This window comes from Parasteatoda tepidariorum, chromosome 1 (assembly GCF_982258835.1).
Source record: "Parasteatoda tepidariorum strain Cologne lab strain chromosome 1, Ptep-v5.0, whole genome shotgun sequence".
Lineage (NCBI taxonomy): Eukaryota > Metazoa > Arthropoda > Arachnida > Araneae > Theridiidae > Parasteatoda > Parasteatoda tepidariorum.
The window spans coordinates 112496247-112520414 of record NC_141755.1 but is presented as its reverse complement, the minus strand read 5'-3'; the positions used below and the strand labels follow the sequence as shown (position 1 = coordinate 112520414).

At 33.2% G+C, this 24168-nt stretch overlaps 1 protein-coding gene across 13 annotated transcripts in view; it reads left to right on the top strand.

Moving 5' to 3' along the window:
* Positions 1–24168, top strand: part of RyR (Ryanodine receptor) — a 286011-nt gene that overhangs the window by 183927 nt on the left and 77916 nt on the right. For 11 of the 13 annotated variants that reach the window (XM_087150450.1, XM_087150444.1, XM_087150445.1 and 8 more), the window contains 11 exons: positions 105–131; positions 3085–3354; positions 3449–3502; positions 4566–4681; positions 5604–5782; positions 8916–8986; positions 11769–11856; positions 12294–12428; positions 15387–15551; positions 17257–17460; positions 18820–18932. In XM_087150450.1, coding sequence (XP_087006576.1) covers positions 105–131; positions 3085–3354; positions 3449–3502; positions 4566–4681; positions 5604–5782; positions 8916–8986; positions 11769–11856; positions 12294–12428; positions 15387–15551; positions 17257–17460; positions 18820–18932 — 1422 coding nt within the window. Of the gene's footprint in view, positions 1–104; positions 132–3084; positions 3355–3448; positions 3503–4565; positions 4682–5603; positions 5783–8915; positions 8987–11768; positions 11857–12293; positions 12429–15386; positions 15552–17256; positions 17461–18819; positions 18933–21522; positions 21633–24168 lie in introns of all 13 variants that reach the window. The other 2 variants (XM_087150431.1, XM_087150433.1) reach the window with 2 other exon arrangements.

Sequence of the window (24168 nt, the reverse complement as noted above, 5' to 3'; positions counted from 1 at the left end):
TATTTTACAGAATTATGCACCATTTTTTCTAGAAATGAATGAATGATTTTATTATCTTCATTTTATAATCTTTTCTTCATTTTGTGTTTTGTTTCATTTTTTAGAAAATTCATCAAAACGGAATTGAACAGGTATTATTTTATTTTTTTATTATTATTTCTTTATTATTATTTACTTGATATTTATTTCCTTACTATTTCTTTATTATTATTTACTTGATATTATTATTTATTTCCTTACTATTTCTTTATTATTATTTACTTGATATTATTTATTTCCTTATTATTTATTTCCTTATTATTTCTTTATTATTATTTACTTGATATTATTTATTTGTCATTATTTTACTATTTTTATTGATATTTTTGTTTTAAAATACAAAGGACTCTACTATGAGAATCTTCAAATGCAAGACACGTTAGAAAACTGCCTCATTTTAAAGAATCCTTTTGCATTATTTTTTTTTCAATGATTTGGCACGCGATTAATGCCGATTATAAACTTACTTAAAAATATAAAAAGTAAATTCATTCAATGACTTCACCATTTTTTTCCACAATTTTTAGTTTGTTGATAATTACATCATAACTAAGGTAAAATAATTCTTATAATGTAAAAGATGGGTTACTGTTATTAAATCCTAGGTTATGTTTAATGGAGTCTGAATTATAGTTATAAAGTCAGAATTATAATAAGTAGCCTTAGGTTTTTTTTATATTTGTATGTCTAAGATGTGCGTGTGTACGTGCTTGTGAACTAACGCTGGTTGATGCCTCTGCTTCAAAAAGTAATGTAATATGTGTTGTTTTTCATTTGTAGGAGAAGAATTATAAATCCATATTTCGAAAACTATCTAATATTTCTCTGTATTGATTGATGATTTTTTTTAATGATGAGTATTATGTTGTAAGTTCAATGGACCATAATCACATAAAGATAGTTTTAGGGATAAAAATGTAGCGAAATATGTATGACTACTGTCTAAAAAGGACAACTGTTTTCAAACATCACTGATTGGTGATGACTTTTAGATGACTTTGTACCTCCCAAGATCTTCCACTACTTCTTCAACTAAAGTCATACATATTTTCGCTATCGAATGTTTATTTTTAGTTTAAGTCATTGTTTAACATATTAAATGTTTTTTTCTATACACAATGAGTTTTTTGCTTCATGTGTATCCATTTTTTGTTGTTGTTAAAACGTGATTCTTTTCATTTAGCTTGAAGTCCATTACAATTTAAATCCACGATGAGAAAAAAAAAACTTAATAAGCACATTATTTTATTTCCAATCTTACTAACAAAAAAAAATTACAGCAACAGTTCATACTTTCATCAGGTTTAAAGCTTCACCATTTCGTGACCACTCGCGTGATTGTGGCAATGTAATGATTGCGCACTACCTGCCTTTACTTCCCATTGACCAGAAGCAGGGTGAATTTCAAACCGAAACCTGGGATGGAACCGCAGTGTTGTTACTCTGGTGTAGGAAATCCTACACCAGGTCCCTCATCGCCTGAGGACATCGAAAATCTTCTCCTGCTCAACCAACAGCTGCTCCTTAAGAAGGTGAACAGATCTGGGGGGGGGGAAGAAAGGGAGCAAGGAGAAAAAAATCTTTTCCCTATTCTGAAATTTCAAAACTGGTCCATGTCTAAGGTTAGTATGCAGCTTCATTTGATTGAGAAACCACGAACAGTTTTTCACAATAACCGATTCCTGCCTCTCTTTAAAGCAGTTATTCAATGCAAATTAGGTCACGATGCAAATGACAAAAGTACAGTCAAACCTCGCTATAGTGAACTCCCGGATAGAGTGAAGGAAATGTTCCCTCCCGTGCCTTGCAGTACAAACATAATAATAATTTTTGTGGACAGAGTGAATCGAAAGAAGAGAGGAAACTGATTTTTTTTCTGTCTTCGACTGATTTTTCTCTTCTTCATTTTTTGATCATTTTGAAATGTCTACATAAAATACATATATACCGATAAAACCATCTATTGAGGGGAATGTAGCCATACGCACTTTTTCTTGTTTGCTTCTTCTATCTCAGTTTCCCATCTCTAAATTTTCTGTACGCAAGGCGAGAGTCATAAAAAAAAAAAAATAGTGCGTGGAGTCCCTCCGCGCGGAAGAAGTTAAACTTCGCAACCTGCGACGTTAATTGTGGAAGAATCAGCAGTCGTAGAAGGATCACTAGTTCTATTCAACGACTCTTTTTCCTGCTCCGCTCGCTTCCGTGCTCTGTAATCACGGTAATATTGCTCATTTTTCCCTCCTGGACCTCTTGAACCAGTGGAAGTGCTTGTGGTTGCCTCATCGTCTCGCCCTGGAAAATGTATTTGTATTAATATTGTATGTGAATGCCGTCATTATGTAATTTCAGAAGAGAAAACCTAACAATCAATGGATATTCACAAGAGACCTACCTTGACATAACCTTAAATCCGCCGCATTGTCCGTGGGATTGTTTTCACCCATTTTTTACAATTGTTATCCACTAAGTTTGAAAATACAAAATACTACCCTATTAAATTATATGTGTATCAAAACAAACTAAAAAATATTTATAGAAAAACAATACTTTTATGCTAGTGAGATCCAAAACAATATGGAAATGAATGAGGGAAAACTACCACGTGATTTCCCGGCCAATAAAAATGTAGCGTTAAACGTTTAACGCAACCTTGTTGGAAGTCGCATAAGAAGTATAACTTCAAAATAAGAGTGAACGGATTTTTTGTGATTACGCATTGTTTTTTAATCATTTTTGTATTTCTTTTGATGGGTCATTTATTTAAATAACGTGCCATAAAGGGGAGCAGTTCGGAAAAAGGAGTTAAAATTGTTTGCAGTGAGGATGGAATGAACTCCCGGTTATAGTGAACTGAAATGTCAGTCCCTTGAATGTTCGCTATAACGGGGTTTGACTGTATTACAAAACAGTAAAATGTTGACTGAAGTGATTAAATGTGTTTGTTGGTTTGTGATTTTCATAAAAGCTCATAGGTGAAATGATCTTGATGAAAGGAAGAAAAATTTCCTGAAAACTAAATTAAACTGAGTGATGGTATTATTTCAGGCACAGAGCAGCTTTAGGCAATTGCCTGGGTGCATTTGCTGGTACATTTCCGGTCGCCTTCCTAGAACCCATGCTCAATAAACACAACCAGTACTCCATCCATGGTCGACTCCAGGAGACATCTCTGGAAGCTCAGGCTGTCATGGCCGAACTGGAGTCCAGCATGCCTACCATAGATGATCTCATGCAGCAAGTTGAGAAGTTTGTCAATGGTGGAAAATATACAGAGACGCCGGCTGTTATAGATGTTATCATCCCTATGCTTTGCAGGTATTCCTTTCAAAGCATCTGAGGGGGTACCCCTTATTTTTTATTTTTATTTTGTTAAAGTACAAAAAAAAAATTTTTTTCCATTTCCTTCAAGCTACTTACCATTTTGGTGGAGTCAAGGCCCTGACAGTGTGAATGTCGAATCCGGGTAAGTGTACCTAGATCACATTTCTTTTCAATTCATGGTCTCTAAACTGTAAGGAAAGATCAAGTACATCATATGAATTGCATAGCAAATTATGGCTTTTAATGTTATTCTACAAAGCAGTTTTCTATTAACCGCGGGTATTACAAATATGTATTTTATCTCTAATAAAATCGAGCATACCAAAATTCGTCTATACGTTTTGTTTTATCGCATTTTTACTCGACCGGAGGCAAAACAAAATATAATGATAATCTGCAGTCATTGGAAGTTTGCCAATATTTGTTTGGGAGTTTTGCTGTTGGTGGGACTGCAGACATGTTTTATGCAATTGTACATACGATGGTTGTGGAATTTACATAGGAAAAGGGGTAAAAAAAAATGGCGTTCAAGAACGAAAATGAAATTAATGCAGATGATTTTTCAGATGATGAAGATGTGAACATATGCAAAGACTCATATTTAACTTTTTTCATTGGCCCCAGATCATTTGGGATAGTAAACGGATGCTAAATGAAATATTTGTTACGCAGACAAAAATTAAACTTTCAACTAAGAACTTGTATTATGTTTTGTTTCAGTTCCCTGTATTTATTAATAAAAGAAAAAATAGGTTGATTTTTTGCATTATTTTTCTTCAAAAATTTGTAAGGTAAGCGGTTAAACATTTATTTACTCCAGTTACCTTGATTTATGTTGTGAAAATATCCTTTGAATAGGCCAAAGGATAGCTGTTCCATCATAACTTAATGATTTGGCAACTAACTTGGCAAACTCGGAAAATTCTCTCCTTTGAAATCCTTATTTGAATGTTCTTCAATAATCATTAGAAAACGTAAATGTAAGGGAATTCATGCTACCCAGCATTACGCATGAACAGCTAGTCCATAATTTAGATGCCTCCGAACTAGCCGTGTACGATCACGTTTTCGGTAATAGGGTGCTTATCGATTCTCAATCTCTATGATGTCAATGAACTTTGTTACTGATTAACCCGAAAATTCTCGAGAACCCCCCCCCCCCTGTGTGTTCGTTAATCACTTCAAGAACTTCTTTTATTTTCTAGCAATCATGTGACTATGGTGACTTCTGATCATCTCAACTCACTATTGAAAAACATTTTGAGTTTAATTAGAAAAACTGTCGGGGAAGATAATGCACCGTGGATGGTTAATATTGCAGGTGGGTGCAACATTTCTTTTTTTCTTTCAGTTCATTTGGGTGCTATATCTCTTCAAAATAAATATCGCTTTAGTGCCTGCTGTGTGAACAGAATATCTTGAATTGGAAACACATCGTTTAAATTGAAAAATATATTCAATTAAATGATATTCTGTTCATATGAAGGTTCTTAGAGTTTCATGAATCAAATACAAACCCTGATATAGTGAACACGGTTTATAGTGAACTCCCGGATATAGTGGACGAAATGTTCGCTCCCGTGCTTTGCTAAACACGTATATTATTATTTGTGGACATAGTGAACCGAAAGAAGAGAGGAAATTGGATATTATGAACTTTTTTCGGTCTTAGACTCATTTATTTTCTTCATTTTTTGGTACTTTCGAAATTTCTACATAAAATACATATACAGATTTTTAAAACCATCTATGGAGCCATCTATGGAGCCATCAAGTGCTTATTAGCCATAAGCATTTTTTTTTCGTGTTCGCTTCTTCTATCTCAGCTTCCCATCTCTAAGTAAGAGCCATCCCTAAATTATTTGCATTTTTGTATTTTTTGTAAAAAAAACGCAAGACCAAGAGCTATAATAAATAAAAATGAGCACATTTTTTGTGACTACATATTGTTTTTTAATCATTTTTGTATTTCTTTTTCTGGGTCATTTATTTAGATGTGTAAAAAAAGGGAGCAGTACGTACAAATGGGTTAAAATTGTTTGCAGTATGATATAGTGAACTACCGGTTAAAGTGAACCGAAATTTCGGTTCCTTGAAGGTTCACTATAACGAGGTTTGACTGTATATTGATCAAAATTAAGAAAAAAAAGCTGTAAAATCTTATCTGTTATATGATGTGACGGCATCAAAAAATCTCTAATCGATTTTTTTCCAAAGCAATATATGTTTGTTTGTTTTTTCAGCTCATGCTGGACAGATTGTGATAAATTCCTCTGAAGAACTTTTGATAGATCCTGTGCTGCCATTGGCGGAAAAAATTGGTTCTCGTGGAGTTGCTGTCTTCCATAAAGAAGAAGCGATGCGAGGCTATTTGAAGTCAGCCACAGAAGACACCTCTCAAATCGAAGGACAGCTCCAAGATGTAAAATCATCATTCTCTACCATTAGGCATTCTCTTCTTTATGCAGTGTTTAGATGCGTCAATAGGTTCTTTGTACATGGTACCTTTCCCATATAGCGAAATAAGGTTTATTTTCACTCAGCAAAAAATCTTTTAATGTAAACCTAAAAAGGTTTGTGATGCGGTTTACGTGTAAACCTCTTAACCTTAAAACAAGATCTGTGACAATCTGCACATTGCCCTCATCCAAAACCTTGGAAAACAACCTTCTATATTAAAACCTTAAATTAAGGTTGACTGGAGTTTCAAACGTGAAGAAAATCCTACCTAAAATCTTAAATCTAGGTCATTATAAGGTTTCTTTTCACAAAGTCTTGTATGCTCAGCAGTATTTTTGCTTCATTGAAAAAAGGTTTTTAGTACAAGCATTTTCGTGACACTAAAAGGAAAATTCCGGCACAAGGTTACACGCTTTCTGGGTTTATAACTTCTACAGTATTAGTTATCGTTTCGGGATTAACGTCATTCAGTGCACTTTTGCCTGCTTAGAAGATCACCCCACTCAATCAAAGCGTATTGTGTTGACTTTCAGGAGAATTACTCTCGGAGCACTATGGTACTGAGGAAAAGTCACTTTGAATAGGGGAATAGTTTTGTTTTAATCTTACCGGTCGCGCCTTCAATAAACCACCTTTTTTACCTACTTCGCACCCCCATTAGAAATGGGCTTCCACTTGTTACAGACTGTTTCAATCTGGAGAAGTTCTCGTCAAAGCAGCACAGTATTCAAGTATCATTTATAAAAACGTGGCAAAACTTTTTATAACAATTATGACAAAAAATACCTTGAAAATTAATTTTTCCGAAGAAACTTCCCTTTTGTTTTGCTATAAATACCGAAATAATTATAAATAAATGCTTTACTGTTAATAAATGAATAAAACTTGATTGAAATAGAATTATTAAAAATACTTTTTATGATAAATAAACCAAACTGAATCGAGTTATGCGGAACGAGTATATAAGTGATTAAAATATAAAACTGCAGGCACAAAATATCAACTTGAATCATTTCCTTAACCCCCCGTAGAGTTATTATTAAACATATCTTTCATACTTATATCTCAGATCAAAATACGTGAAATATAGAACATTTTAATAATTTATGGCTATGACGAGATACCGGTGTCTTTTTCTTCATTATAAGTAAAATCTTTCAGACGTGACTCCCAAACAGTTAAAAAATTTCAAGTTTGATATAATGTTGTTGTTGGCCTGTTAAGGGGTGCCTCATATGGCCAAGAATTCGACTTCTGTCACACCCTTTTATAGGGCGGACCCATCCACAGATCGTAATTTTGACCTGAATCAGAAGACGATCCATCACCAATTCAGTACCCAAAGAAGTTACTAACAGTTATTTGGATGCGAGAGAAACAGTTGTTATTCATCATTGAAATTTCTTTAAATTACAAAACCAATTATTTGAATAGAGATAAAACAAACTACTTTATTTAGATTTTATATTTAAGTACAAATAGAATTCCGACAATCTAGCAGATAACTATTAGAATATTTTTTTAAAATATATTTTTGGAGCGTCGGAATTGTCAAAAAACATCAAAACACCATTTTGATACATCCGCCACTATTTTTATCCCAGATTTCCTATCATTCAAAATTAATTGTTCTATCATTGAAGGCACTTTTCTCTGCTATTGGCTGATTCAATGGTGATATTATCGATATTTACGCAGGTTTTTGTTTCAATATCAAAAAAGTACTTCACTTGTTTTTATTTCGGGCAATTCCAAAATATTTTTTGACTATTATTTTAATTTTCTGCTGGCAAACATGGAATTACCCTACTGTGCACACATCTCTGAATTGTCAATTTAGGGGAAAGCGTTGATCAAAAGCCTTATTTCTTAGTTCGTAATAACAAAACAAAATCAATTCGAGATTTCAATCAAGTGCTTTTTTTTTATATAAAACATTCAAATTAAAATATCGCCATTCACATACGACGCTTAATTCATATGTATCGTTGACGATAATATATACTACTTGTATTATGGTAATTAGCGAATTGGTTTTGATAAGAATTTTACAACGGGTTTTCAGTAGTTTCAGAAAATAATTTTTCCAGTGGCAGCTGAGATAGTGTATTAATATTTTAATGGATTAGAATTAAAAGAACTTTTTTCCACCACTACTTATAAATATTTTAGCAGTAAATCAAAGGCCAGATAGAGAAATGGTCATGTTCCAAAATCCTTATGAAGTTCTAATATTCTTTTTAAAAAACAAATTCGGCTTTAGATGGCTGTCACTGACAAATATGTATAAACTCAAACGTTGAAGGGTTATGACACTAGTATTAAATATACTAATATTGGTATAAAATATTATATTTTAGCTATATAAATTGAGAAACTTAGTGAAAGAACCAGGTAAGGGACATTTTCAGAAAAAAAAGAAGCTGTATCCGAATTATTTTATTACCAATTTATTAGAAAGTGGGACTAATAACTCTTTTCTTTATTTTATTTACCCCAGAAAAATTTGATCAACATGATTTAGATCAACATTTGAAATAAAACTATTGCAAGCATACTAAAATCTGATATGGATTAGTCATGTTAAGATAAAAGGAAAAACAGTTCTGTTACATTAAATGTACTTTGTTATTTTCTCCAATTCATTAATTCCCCTAAAAATGTCCTTCATCTGGTTCTTCCATCAAGTTCTTTAATAGTGTCGCTATACAGCTATGAGTTTACAGCATAATTGCGTCGTGTTTCTCACAACTGATTTATTGATTATTCAGTTAGTGTACTAAAAATACCTTCTGTATATTGATTTCCGACTATTATAAGCTGCTTCATTATAAATAAAATTATACTTGAAAACTGTTAAAATTTTCTTCTTCAAACAAAGTAATTCTGAAATTATTTTTTATAATTTTTGGATAAAATTTGTCCTTATCATACTTGATCAAACTATAGGTAAGAATTAAGTGCGTCGTCGTTTTGGAAGTAGTCTCGGACATGTGATTTTTTTAAACCTTTTATTCTGTCCTACTATGATGGCTGCTATTGTCATTGATTCAATATTTTACAATCAATCATTTATTCCATTCTTTGATTAACAGGAATTTAGTTTGTTGGTGAGAGACGTCTATGCATTTTACCCACTCCTCATTAAGTACGTCGATTTACAAAGGTAATTCACGACACATTTTATTGAACTTGCCTTTTTATATTTTCTATTTATTGTTTCAAAATACTTGTGTGTGTATTATAAGCAGCAGATGGCCAAACGAACCACTAACGTTTGATCTTCACCTTCCAAGAAATATTCTTAATGTTTCGAGGGGGTGACTTAAAATATACTAATTAATGAATGCAGACGATATTTTAAGTTGCGAAATCAGACACAAAATGTATTTTCTCTGAATAAACAAGGATTTCTAACTCCCAAAATGTAGGGAATAGCCGCAATCTGGAAATTATAGTCCCCGTAGTTTAGTTAGGAGATTGATCCAAAATTTGGACTCCTTAATGTTGATTTTACTTTTCGCGTATTTCGCCATATCTCGAAATTTTTTAAAGATAATTCAAAAATGTTGTCTCACAGTTATTGTTCAGATATTGTATTGTTCATATATTATATGGATGGTGTTTTCTACACTAGGGAACGCTGCAAGCTCGGGACTGCCTAAATTTCCGGGTTACTGTTTCAGTTGTATTTTAAAGCCATTTGGCATCATTGTGTTTTGAGATTCTTGCAAACAATGTATTTGATTACTTATTACTTATGTTTACAATGCTAACAATACTTGTGTTTACAATACTAAAAGTGATAACACTAACGTAAGATGGCGCACAGCTTGCAACACGAACAAACAGTAATAAACAAATGGAAAGAGGCCAAATCAAGACTGCCAAAAAAGCGAGTTATTCAAAATCTAGCAACCATGTCACCTTTTTTAATAATAAATAACAAAATAACTAAAACAAATTTTCACTCCAAACTCCCCAGAATTACATAATAACATTAATATCTAATGAAATACGGCAGATTTGAGCTCAGAAATTATCTAATTTATTTCTTTTATTGAAAACAAAATTATCCGTTTGAAAACATCGCCTATCAGAATAACATGTAATAAGCAGCTGTAAACTTTTTAACCGGAACAAGAGTAGGTGCCGAGCTCGAGATTGTTATTGTTTACATTTCTATTGAAAACACCATCCATTGTATTATTCATATATTGTTCATATATTGTATTATAAGTGCAAATTTGTTCATCCAAAAAAAATTTCATACAAATAATATATTTTAGTAAATATTTATTATTTTATTTAATAATAGTCGAAAAAAATGTTGAATTGTAAGGTTTTGAATTTTAAGTATCTAATTTTATACGGCAAAATTATAAAATTTTACCGTAATAGGTAGACTAGCTCCTGAGAAATCTAATTTAAAATCTAATTTGTCGTCGTTTTACTCCCAAAATTTTAGTGGTCCTAATTCATCGAAAAAAGCTATGTTTATTCAGAGAAAATACGTTTTTGTGTCTGATTTCGCCACTTAAAATATCGTCTCCGCAAATAAGTTAGCATATTTATGGTCGCCTCCTCGAATCCTTAAGGCGGAGTCTTAGAACGTGAAGATTCGATCATTAAATCAAAAGTTATCATTCTTTTGGCGCACTTTACATCAGTGCCGACTGAAAACCCCTTTGAAATCTTCTCAAGTTAAGGAAGAACAGAAATTCACATGTTTTGAAATTGCTTTACTGGTAATAAATCGGACGTGGTTAAAAATTTAAGAGTTTTTGTCATTAAAGGGGATACCTGCAATAGTGTCTCGATCCTGATTGGTTGTTGAAAGGTGTGATAAGCCACTGTACTTCACATTGAGATTTTTTTTGGAGAAATGTAGTTCGACTTGCTTATAATCGATCAGCCGGTGCTGCCAGTCACATGTGTGGTTTTCGTCTTCGTAAAGTACAAGTACTCAATTGAATGGCTAATTCTAGAAATCACTTCTTCAAAATTCATCTTTTCAAAAACTCTTCCATTCAATGACAATATTAGTGGGCATATTGATTTTTAGGATAAAAAGAGGTTTCGTGATTAACGAATGAATTTAAAGACTCTGGTATTCATTTCTATGTATGTTACGCAAGTTTCATTTTATTTTATCGCCGTCGTTGAACAGCTGACCCAATTTTTGAGTATATGAAAACTCATGTTCAACCCCGTAGCCTTGTCATTTTCAACCCAATCCGGAAGACAGGGAAACTCCTGTATCAAGTAATGAGATAAATCTGGCTTCGGGGAGGACTTTTTGCTGGAACTAATCCGCCTTTGCGTTACATGGTGAAGGAAACCACGAAAACTTCCCGCTCTTAGCCTGATTGCAAGAGGACTCTAATCCACGATTCGTCTACTACTTGAGGATATTTTACGTCAGCACTGCGGTCAGTGCGAACCCGGTGTGAAATTTGTATCGACCAGCCATCGTCGGGATTCGAACCCGGTTAACCTCCCAAGTTTAACGTATAGGAACAACTCAATGGTGACCACTGGCCACAGGGCGACTAATATGACAAATGGAGTAAAAAAAACTGAATGTCGAAAATTTGGGATATTTTTAATGAATATGGAATTATTTTGAAAATTACTTTTTCTTTTTAAAAACTTGCTTCTTAAAAGCGTTCTTTATTTTAGAAATAAACCTTGTAATTTTTACCATATTTTGAGGAATGATTCGAAAGAAATGCCTTATATTAATACCAAAAAAGTTTTTTAATCGCTTAAAATATTTAATTTTTGAAAAATTGACCTCTATTGAAAAATACTACGGCTCGATCGCCACTGACCAGCAGCAAAATTAAGTAATTTAGTCCTATAGTTTGGTTCCCCTCTGAAACTTCAGGTATTCCCTTCTCCAAAATACTGATTACACATTTTGAGTGAGTTGTTCTCTTTTTCAGGGCTCATTGGTTGAAACAGAATACCAAGGAAGCAGAATCTGTGTACAACTATGTGGCACACATATTCAATATATGGTCAAAAAGCCAGGTAATTTTCCTCTATTACACACAGATGAATTCATTTTAAAAATGCGTCTAAGCTTACATTGTAATATACCAAAATAAAATGAGTTGATTTTTGTTGACACTGCGGAGATTTTTTTTTTTTGTCTGCCTGAAATTAAATTTTCATTACATTTTTCGAAGAATCATGACTTTATCTAACAAATGACTCAATGTAGATTAAATCCATTTATTTTTATTCTAAAAATCTGTAAATACGTACCTGCACACATTTTCTAAATGGAGGAATTCTCCTTCCTTTTGAACCTATACTTTTTTGCAATAAGAATCGATGATTTCAATAACTGTATTTAAATTGAAAGTCATGATAATCGCTTGGCATAAAAATTTCACGACATTCACTTCATTGCAAAAAAAAAAATCCTTCCGAATAATGTTCAATCGATCTCTTTATTTGAACAGTATTTCCGAAGGGAGGAACAGAACTTCATTTCTCAGCATGAAATCGACAACATGACCCTCATCATGCCTGCAGCTGCTGGAAGAGGAAGAGCTAGTGTACAGAATGTTCAACAGACTGCATCAGCCTCTAAAAAAGTAAGCTTTTCTTTCTTTAAATTCATTGTGTCTAAAAGGGTATTTTTTAAGTAGAACCCTATTTGAAGGTCTTTTAATTAAAAAAATGTTTGACATTGCAACACTTGCAGGTCAAGTACCTGTAATCAGTAAACTGTTACCAATGCGTAACCAATATATTATCATAAGGAAGGATAGTAGCAATGTCATTATGTTAATATTCCTTATTGTAATATTGCAGTCAAACCTCGCTATAGTGAACCTTCAAGGGACCGAAATTTCCGTTCACTATAACCGTTCCGCAAACAATTTCATCGAATGGTTCCAAACTCCCCTCTTTTACGAGGGTTGCTATTTATATTTCTGGCCTAATAATGAAAAAACAAATATGTAGGATCGATATTGGTTTTATTGTTTTTCAAAATATTCTCCATGATGATCAATACACTTTTGCATGCGTTTGAACCAATTTTCAAAGCACTTTTTCCAGTCCGATTGAGGTAACTCCAAAACATGCGTTTTGAATGCATCAACCGCTTCTTCGGGGGTCGAAAATCGTTGTCCACGTTATTTATTTTTGATGTGTGGGAATAAGAAGATGTCATTGGGTGCCAAATCAGGACTGTACGGCGGATGACCCATCAGTTCGATCTTTCGCTCCGTCAGAAATGCCTTTGTTCGAGTCGATGTGTGAGAGCTCGCATTGCATGATGAAGAATGATTCGCCTGCTCTTCTGCTTTTTTCGAATTTCTCCGATGACTTCTGGCAAACAAATGGTCGTGTACCATTCAGAATTGACTGTCCTGCGTTGCTCTAACGCCACTGTTGCCACATGACCGTTAATGCCGAAGAAACAGGCAATCATTTGTTTCGATGTGCTTCGTCCTCGAACAACTTTTGTTGGTTTTGCCTCGTCTTGGAAGACCCATACAGTTGATTGCTGTTTTGTTTCTGGCTCATATGCATAGATCCATGATTCGTCACCTGTGTAGATGTTATACACAGCCTTTGATGTACCTTGAACGTATTTTTCCAACATTTCCTTGCACCAATCGACACGAGCCTTTTTTTGAGCTTTTGTCAGATTATGCGGGGTCCAACGCGAACAAATTTTTTTTACGCTCAAATGTTCACGCAATATTTTATTGATGCTACTCATACTAATGTCCAAAGACGCCTCTATCTGACGGTATGTCACATGGCGATCTTGCTTTATCAGTTCACGCACAGCATCGATCTTTTCTGGCACAACAACGGATTTTGGACGACCTGCACGGGATTCGTCCTGGATCGAACATCGACCACGATTAAATTCGTTATACCAATTTTTTACAGCACTGTAGGATGGCACTTTATCGCTGAATAGAGAATTAAGTTCATCGAAGCACTCTTGTCTTGACAATCCACGTCGAAAGTTATGAAAAATAATGGCACGAAAATGTTCACGATTCAATTCCATTTTTTGAAAGAGAAGAACTTTTCAATTTACTGTCAACCACACAAATGAAGCTATAATGGTAAATCGTCAGCTGAATTTATGTTTAAAAATATCAAACTTTCGATTAAAATCGTCTGCGGTCGCCTAGCAACACTTACTGTTGCCAAGGCCAGAAATATAAATAGCAACCCTCGTATTGCACGACATTATTTAAGTAAATGACGAATAAAATGAAATGCAAAAATGACTGAAAAATAATACGCAGTTACAAAAATGTGTTCACTTTTATATTTTATGACTCTTCGTCTTGCGTACAAAAAAAAATGAGTAATCTTTATCTGATGAGCAATCCTCAACATCAGGAAACGGAATATGGAAAGGATATGGAAACACTTCCCCACTCTCTTATCATTCTTCCTCAATTTGTTTTTCCTATTTTGGAACCCGTCTAATCAGTCATTCGAGCACATAAAAATAGTCTCACCCTATCGCTTAGCAAATTCATCGGCTTTGACTTGGAGCATTTGTCCATATAATGCTGAACCAATTCAATAATAAAGCAAATCCAGGAGTTCCCTTGTCTTCTGGATTGGGTTCAAATTGACAAGTTTACGGAGTTGAACATGAGTAGTTGTAAATCAAAAAAAAATTGGGTGGGCTGTTCAACGACGGTTATAAAATAAGATCCACCATCCTTTGAAATGCTAAAGAATGCGTCATCGCAACAAGAAAAGTGTGCCCTGCGTCACACATTTCTTGTGTTGACGCCTGTTATATCCTTCTCGAATGTCTTGAAAATGATGCTTTTTTCAAGAACATCATAATAAATGGGTTTTCTACTACAATGGTCCGATCTTTACAAAATTTTCTTAACCTTCGCTTCAAATGAGATCGAAGATCACCTGGGATATATTTCTTACTACCAAGGAACTGTGAGCGTGAAAACTTGCTGAGAAACGGAAGATATGCAATGCAGAAGGTATTAAAAAAAGAGTAGACATTATATTATTTAGTAACATATTTATTCACTACAACAAAATTGTCTTTCGTTTTCTTAAAATCGCTGGTACACTTGTGTTGGTTATAAACGTAAATGTTTTCTAATTACAATCAACACTAAAACAAGTATCAAATAGAACAAACTCTTTTACTATCACAAGTGTACACAAAGAATATATAAATGTTGCCAACAAAAGAATAATGTAAGAAATAATATAATAAATAATATAATAAATAATCACTGCATCTGCGTTCACGCATTTGCGTCTGGTAATCACTGCATCTGCGTTCACGCACTTGCATCTGGAACAACACTCATTCTTTGTACAACTTCACTGATGACATCCTGTCAAAACTACATTACACCGCCCACTAACACGCATGCGTGTAATCATGGACATTTGCTGTGTAGCAAGGAAGGTACATACGTGTATTTGTTATACGGATTCGTTGCTTGGTGCCTTTGCAGCAATGCAGCCACGTTTTGCTCTCGTATTTTGAATATTTATTAATAATTCTTTTTTCAATCCATTCTGTAAAGGTTAAAAAGAAGCGTGACCGGGATGTGAAGAGGGATAAGGAAAAGGAATTAGCCTCCAGTTTGATGGTGGCTGCACTGAAACGCTTACTGCCCATCGGACTCAACCTATTTGCAGGAAGAGAACAGGAAATGGTACAACACGCAAAAGACATGTTCTTGAAAGGGGTGAGTACACAGTTTTTTGAGATTTTGCAGGAAACACAAAGTAGCTAGATCAGCGATTCCCTAGCCATGGGCTGGTCGAATATCTTGGGGGTTTAGTAGAGTTGCTCGGACCATTTACTGGTCCTTTATGTATGTGGCGTCGTTCAATATTTTGTAATTTCTTCAAAATATTGAATGCCACCACATAACGCCTATTATACATTTGTTTGAAAGAGGACTTTACGCATTTCATGGCTAAGTTAATGTATCGCTTTCTGGCGAAGCCCCCTCCTCGTTGACGTTCGCCAAGCCCGATGATTGCTCTGCAATAATTGTTGTTTTTTTGTTGCACAAAACAGTTAAAATTACTCAACTTAAAATATATATACGAAAAAGAACACTTGTGCAGCCACTTCCCACCTCCAAATATTTCCCCGATGATTATTATAGATCCTTCCAAATAGAATAATATAGATGAAGATTAATCTAGTACGGATTAATCTATTAGTTGACATAAATCAGTTGACATGAATATTTGTTTTGCTAGTTAGTGTAAAGTGGGTGAAATATATTGAAATTGTAAATTGTTTTTAAAATTTAAAAAGTATCACAAGATACATTTTTACCATTCTTAAAATCATTCAAAAATTTGCATTTTCTTTACCTTGTAAAAAAATTTAACGTTTTTCTACATTTTATACATAAAAAAAAAAAAAATACGAATTCTAAAATAATGTTTAACCTGGCGGAGTCTTGTAAAATCTTTATCTTTGTCTGGTGAATAGTTTCAGCTATAAGAAATGTCTTATCGGTGCATAAATAACGTAAAAAATTTAAAATTTATTAATCTAGTTACGATTTTTTAAAACTGATTTTAAAAAGTCGTAATCTTAGACCAGACCACCAATTTCATGTGTGCAGTTAAGGTAAAAAATGCATAAATTTACCGATACTCCGGTGAAAATTTTATTCACCTAAGTTCCGACTTCACCAGTTTAGACAGTCTTATCGGTGCAAATGATGTTTATTAATACTCTGGTGAAGATTTTTCATTTCGTTGAAAAAACAGATTGAAATTTTGTTTACAAAACTCCTGTTTTAGCTGTAGGTAATTAATCTGTATTATCCAATTCAACCTTCATCTATGAAAAGGTACCCGACCATACAATCGAGTTAACATATCTCTAGTGAATTGTATTTTTGTAGTGGTAGACAGTACTCCCCATCCAGAATTTAATCTGCGATAGAATTCGATGAATGGAAACCGCTGGCTAATTCATTACTGTTTTGTGAGAAGCTGTATTAAGTTCACTGTCGTAGTTGCTCCTGTGTTGCCATTAGCAGTCGAGTGTATGCAGGTCAACGTTGTGTGTGATCGAGACTGAGTAGCAACAGCGTGAGGAGGTAGATAACGTTGCAGTCACAAGTAGCAAGTCAACTGCTCAATGTGGGCCATCCATCTAGATAGGTGTGTTCAAATCGAAGTGGGAGTTACTGTCAAGGTAGGCGTGTTCACATCCCCTCCGAAGGTCACCCATGTGGGAGGGGGAGTGAGTAGTTACCGACAATGCCAACCTTCGTCTATGAAAAGGTACCCTAACATGAAATCAAATTAACATGTCTGATATACTAGTGAATTAGAGTTGTATTTTTTTAGTGGTAGACACACTGCACCTAAGCTTCTCTAATTGCATTGACAGATGATCAATAAATCTTTTCTTTTCAGAAAGTTCAAGAGTCTGATATTTTTGAATTCATGAAACTTCAATTGACGCTTCCTGATAAAATTGATCCCAGCGACGTCATGAGTTGGCAACACTACCTTTATAGCAAATTGGGCACCAAAAGAGAAAGCACTCAAAAAATCTCACCCGATGAACTCGTTGAAAAAATTATAGACATGGCTAAAGTCTTATACGGATTACACATGGTAATTAAAACCTGAGTTTTTTTTTTTCAGTTTGAATGTACTCAATTCAGAAAAGTGTCAGATGAAGATTTTTAAGAATTGAAATATAACCGAACTATCTAAGCACGTCTAAATAGTTGTGTAGATTAGCTAAATCTAGACAAAAAAAAAACTTTATTTAAGTGTCTTAAAATTTATTTTAAAAAAAGTTAGCGAAGAAGTTGGCTCTAAATTTGTAAAACGGGCATTTTCTAGTTGATGCTCCATTTCAATATTTTCTTCAAATATGATTTAAAAATTTCTCACGGCAAAGTTTTCTCTATTAATACATTACTCATTTGTCAGTAGATTCTCTATTCTTAAGGAAGTACAATTTAAAAAAAAAAGATGATACGACATAAATGAGAAGTATTTAAAACATAAAAGAAATAACTAGGATAACGGGATTAGATAGGGTTGAAAACACAAAATAAAGAATCAGTGCAAAATAACATTAGTTAATCGTTAAATAAATACATTCAGAGCAAAAGGAAATAAAATAGGGTTCTTTATTTTGATTCTTTTTCGAGTCAGATATCTATCTGACTCGAAAAAGAATCAAAGAATAAATTTGCTCCGCCTTCATCACGTGGCATGCGATGATACTATTTCGCTAAGTTTGGTAGAAGGTTGTGAGCAATTAACATTGAAGAAAGTTGCTATTTGGCGATGGTACGGCAAAAATATTTATTTCGCAATCTTTATGTGCATTATTTTAACATTAAATATTTTATAAATCTGATACTTCTCTCTTTTGAGTGAATAGTTTGTCCCTTTTGAGACATTTTGCTGAGAAAACAGTAGTTTTTAAATTTAAAATATATTAAATTAGCTAGAGAAGCGAAAGGTATAATAGCAGATGATAAAGCCAAGTAAGTGACTGAAAAAGAAGTCATTGTTTGCGTTTGGAGAACATTAAAGGTTGTCTCAATTTCAAGCGCGGATATTTTTCTCTTCTTACTCTCGCGCGTGAACGTACTCATAAGTCAAGAGTAGAATGAAGGAAGACGGGACAAAACTCTTTTCATCCAATAGGAGAAAACCTGTCAAGTAAAAATATGAGAAATGATCTGAGGATTACAAAATGGAATATTTTTCATTGTATTTAAAAAGCACTTAAATTAAAGATTCCTATTATGTATACTGTATAGGCACTTTGTATTTTATTATTTAGATATAATGTTTATACACATATAATGTACGCATAAAATACATATATTTTCTGCATTTGTGCTTTTTAGCAGAAATCTACTTTTTTTTTAAAAATTAAAAGCAAATTTTTTCAAAACCATCTTTTTTGATATTAAAGAATGATCTTTTGAACTATGTCTATTGTCACAGATTGATCATCCACAAGGTCAAATGAAGGGCATGGTTCGAAGCGTTGTATCTATGCAGAGAAAGAGGGCTGTTATTGCCTGTTTCAGAATGACGTCATTACATAGTTTACCGAGGTAACTCCCATCTACATCGGAATGCAGAACAACGTTTATTCATTTCAAGCTATATAACAAAGCATGCAACTACTAACACACTCTTTAAGGATTTTACTACTAAACTTATGTTAAATTTTTTGGGGGATGGAAACTGATTTATTAAAAGAAAGCTTATGACTTAAAATAAATAAAAAAATTTAAGACCATTTTTTTGATAGGTGGGTTGGATTTTAAAAATTTTACATTTTGTAAAGAATCGGTTATGAACCTATAAACCACCGAATTTCTGTGTTTATAACTTTTTATAAAATCGAAGAAAGATATCAAGTGTATAAACAATAACGCACAAGAGAAATAAGTAGCTCCCCAGTGTTGGCTTTTCTCCCATGACACTTCATGCTAAACTTTACTGCATATATATATAAACATAATTTAACCTAACCTTTTATTACCTAAACTTATGTAAACAAGACCTTCTTCAGTACTTTTTCTGTATTTTCTGAAGTTATCAACAGATGGCAGCACATACCAATGGTGTAAGGATAGCTCCTAATCGACATTTAAAATTAAAGAAATTTATGGGAAATATAATTCTCCCGACGTTCTAAGAGAGAAATGGTAGTATTTTCTCTGATATTTTGTGTGTAATTTCGTATATTTTCTAACTATACTAGTTTTTATGCCTTCTCATTTTTTTTTATTTATTAGTGAATTTATTATAATTCAAGAAGTGTGTAATTTTCGAGATATATGAACTTCCCAAACTCAGAATGGATTCTTTTTTCAGTGGATTTAATGCCTAACTTTACTTACTCTGATCTGCTTTTCTGTATGCATTACTGACTGTAATGCATACTTTTTGAAATCTTGATTGAAGTCATAAATATCTACATTATCTGAAATTACTATTTTCACTTCCGCTTTCCTCGATCATGATCTTTCAGATATTGATAAGATTTTTTTTTTCATTCAAAAAATATTTTAGAATTCCTCGTTTAGCAGATTTTCAATAAAATTTTTTTTCAAAAAAAAAGAAAATAAGGTTTTAAAAAATACGCATTAAGGTTTTGATTACGGAACATTCTGCCTGCTTCCAATATTCACTTATTGACTAGTGTAGCTTTCTTATTGAACAAAAGTTTTTTTGTCTGTTAAATACGTCATAAGGATTGTGCGTGTCATACTCTAAATTTTTATCTTAAATTAAATTTTTCTTCACAGTCTTCTAAAGATGTTTGAATATAACTATTGTATATGATTTAAGATTCTGATATTTTGTTTTTAAATAGATTTTATTATTATTTTGAATAAAAGGGTGTTTTTCTTTCCTGCACAGCAGCCAGATTTTTGAGATTATAGGGTTTATTTTAGAAAAAAATTTGGCCTGTTCACGAACTTTGTATAAAACTTTTTAAAGTTAAAACGAACCCTGTCAAAATATTTTATTGTTTTATTGTAAAAACGGAATCGGCTCATATTTTTTTTTTTAAACGGTATCGATGAAGTCTTGAATTCATTGTTTCAAAACTGTAACACCTTGAGAAAATATGTTTTTCGTGTTTCTCTCTCTCTGTCTTAAAAAAGGAAGAGAAAAAAAAACATTTTTTGCACAAATTCTCAAAAACAGGACTCGGACTTTAATTTTTAGGACTTTCCACAACATATCAAAAAGCAGTGCCTTATTTTTACTAAGTCAAAAAAACTAAAAAGAATTATGGTTTCTCAACGTCAGCAAAAAAAGTACTATCTTGTTATAAAATATGACTTTAACTTATGCGAAGTAACAATTCAATTTCGCTCGAGTAAATGAATAACCGCAATAATCCTTAAAAAATAACATTACTCTGTCATGAATTTACATTTATCTAACAATAGAACACTGTGTAAGGAATTAACCGGTACAGTTATTATTTAATTATTTTTGCCTGAACACAAAACAACCTCTGATAAATCTACGATTATAGGACCGTAGTTGAACGGCTGACTTTATTTAAAGTTTACGACAACTCATGTTCAACTCCGTTAGTCACGTCATTTTGAACCCGAAGACAAGGGAACTCCTGGATCAAGTATTGAGTGATATTTATGGAGAACAGTTTGATGAGACTAACCCGCATTTGCGTTGCATAAAGAGGAAAGCAGCGAAGACTTCCCACGATTAGCCTGACGGCAAGGGGACTCTAACCTATGATCCGTCTGCCATTGAGGATATTTTACGTCAGCACTGGGGTGGGTGCAAGTCGGGTGCTGCCCGCCAACGCTGGGATTCGAACCCTGTGTTCACCTCATTGGAAGGCAAACACTCTATCCCCTGAGTCACCACGGCTTCTTAATCTACGATTGCGATCAACTACCCTTTCATTTTACAAGACTGAACTCAGAATAGGTTAAATTCGAGATTAACCATTCTAGGTTGCATCTTACGGTATTTTTTCAACCAGCATTTTCCTTGGACGGGCACCTAAAAAAAGGACAGGGCTTTCAATTAAATGATGGACTCTACTAAATAGCATCAATGTCACAGGTGGATCAAAGCAATCCATCGAATTGTTAACTCTGTATTGCTTATACCTTTTGCATGCTGATGTGCATGAGAAATCCTTAACAGGCTCATAACAGAAAGCCTATCGGAAGAGCATGGAAGATGTTGCTATCGACATCCAAGAAACGCATGGCCATTAACTGTCTCCGTAGTCTACAATTTAACAGCCTCAGAAGGTATTTATTCTTCCCTCCCTCCTTTTGTAGATTTTTATTCTTTTATTCTTTTTTAACAATAGCTGTTCACTAACACTCGAGGTCAAATCAAGATCATGTTCATTCGTGTCTTTTGATAGATTAAAAAAAATATTACCGTTATTGATCTTCGACAGCGTTACAAAGCTTTCATTTTTATGACACCAACCACACCCACTGAACGTAAATATACGCAAGATTTTAAATAAAAACGTGATCATACGCAAACTGGTCATTTAAAACTGCGAAATCTCTCGAATGTCTTAAATTTATAGATCACAGGCCGAATGAAAACTTCGATTCTTCTTCGTTAAATCATTTTACAATAAAGAAATTATTAATAGAAAAATTTCCATAATTTTCTTACATAAGAAGTGGGGTGCGTAATAGATACTACATTTAACTCTATTATACTATTGATATAGTATACTATTTACACTGCATAAAGTTACCAAAGTGGGATTTTTGTTGCTAGAATTAATTCATTAAACTATATGTCATCGACCAGAGTTTCCAAACTTTTGCTGACACCCTCACAAGATTAAGTCTATCGTCATATGTCTGCTGTATGACACAGTGAAATCCCGCTATAGGGAACCTTCAATTGACCGAAATTTCGGTTCACTATAACCTGGACTTCACTATATCCTTACCGCAAACAATTTTGATTTATCTTTTCAAACTTCCCCCTTTTTATTACGCATTATTTAAATAAATGACTAATAAAATGAAATACAAAAATGAATGAAAAATAATACGCAGTAACGAAAATGTGTTCACTTTTACGTTTTATAACTCTTCGTATTGTGTACAAAAAAAATATTAATTTTATTATATTTTCTTTAAGTAATTTATAGTTAAATAATTATTTTCTTTAAGGTTTCTGTTCGCTTAAAAAGGTTTCGACACATGGCGAAATACATTAAAAGTAAAATGAACATAGACCGCCAATACCAATTTTGCAAGTACGACTCCAAGTACTAAGTTTAATAATTCTGTATATAGAAAATTTTTAATAATTATTTGTTTCAGGTGCAATTTACGTGTAGTACTGAAATTCATATAAACAAAATCGTATATAAATTGAATGAATCAAAGAATGCCTACATTAGAACTTCAACAAATATGTATTGGGAATGGCCGAAATTAAGAGAACGTCGACTTTCACCGGTGAATGTCAGCAATCACATAGTCGCTTTGCTGAATGTCCGAAATGTTTGTTTTTATCCGATTTCATATTAATTTATTAGCTGATATTATTATATTTATTCGATGTTTTAATATCTGCTGAGGATGAGATTAGGAGAAACATCAGTGCTCGGAGTACCGGATAAATGCATACCAGGCAGTGGCACTTGACCTTAAAAAAAAACACATTAGTGTCGGGTAGGGGAGAGTGGGGTCAATTGTAACAGGGTACGATTGTAACAGAGCAAAAATTTCGAGTGTCGGGTTCTAGATTTGGTTCCTAGGTGGCGCACAAGGTGTATTTAATAAATCTACATGTACACCCCTGATGACCACCTTTTTATGTACTTTTGAAAGAGTTACATCACAAAAGATATTTTCGCGCCACGCAAGTACTTTTTTTGGTATTAGAATATTATATTGTAACAAAGTAATTTTGTTTAAACAAATAAAAATTAGTAACCGAATATGTAAGTGGACACCTTAATTAACATTTCAATTAAAAAAACATTAGTTTTGCTAATTAACTAGCATTGTTTTTAACAAATGAAGCTGAAATGGCGTCTTGGGGACGATTGTAACAATAAGTAAAGGGACGATTGTAACAGCTGAAAATAAATAATCTTATGTTTACAAACCATTACTTAACTCTTTAAGAACCACCAATAGTTTCCTATATCATTTACATTATGTTGCATGTGCATTATTTTCTTTGTCACCTTTCACAGCATAAATTAAAATTTTTAACCCCTTAAAGTTAAAAGTTTAATCCTTTAGGTCTCTGCTCATTATTATTTTTACTCCTAAAATATCACTACTATTTTTGATCAATAAAAAAATATCTCACAACTATGATAATATGTATAATTAACTATATTTTAGTTGAATTTATAAACTGTTACAATTGACCCCGTAAGTGGGGACAATTGTAACAAGTGCACGACTGTCAAAAATTGTTAATAACTAATATAATAACATTTAAAATAAGGTATATATTTATTTTCTAGTAGAGGATAGTCTACTTTATTCGTTTGTCAATTAATACTAATAATATATTGGATTTTTTGTTAGTTAAAAATAGTTAAGTTAAAAAATGTTACAACTGACACCACTCTCCCCTATACCGGGAAAATGTATGCCGGGCAGTGGCACTTAACTGGACCTAATATATATTTCGGATATTTGTCAAAGTGATTGTCAACATTTCACAGTTACACATACTTACAAAGCAGCCTTAAACATCTAAGCATTCAATCAATCAGCGATTTTCGGGAATTGACGTGAGCAGCGTGATATTCTTTTTATTCTTAGTTAGCCTTCTAATTAAAAT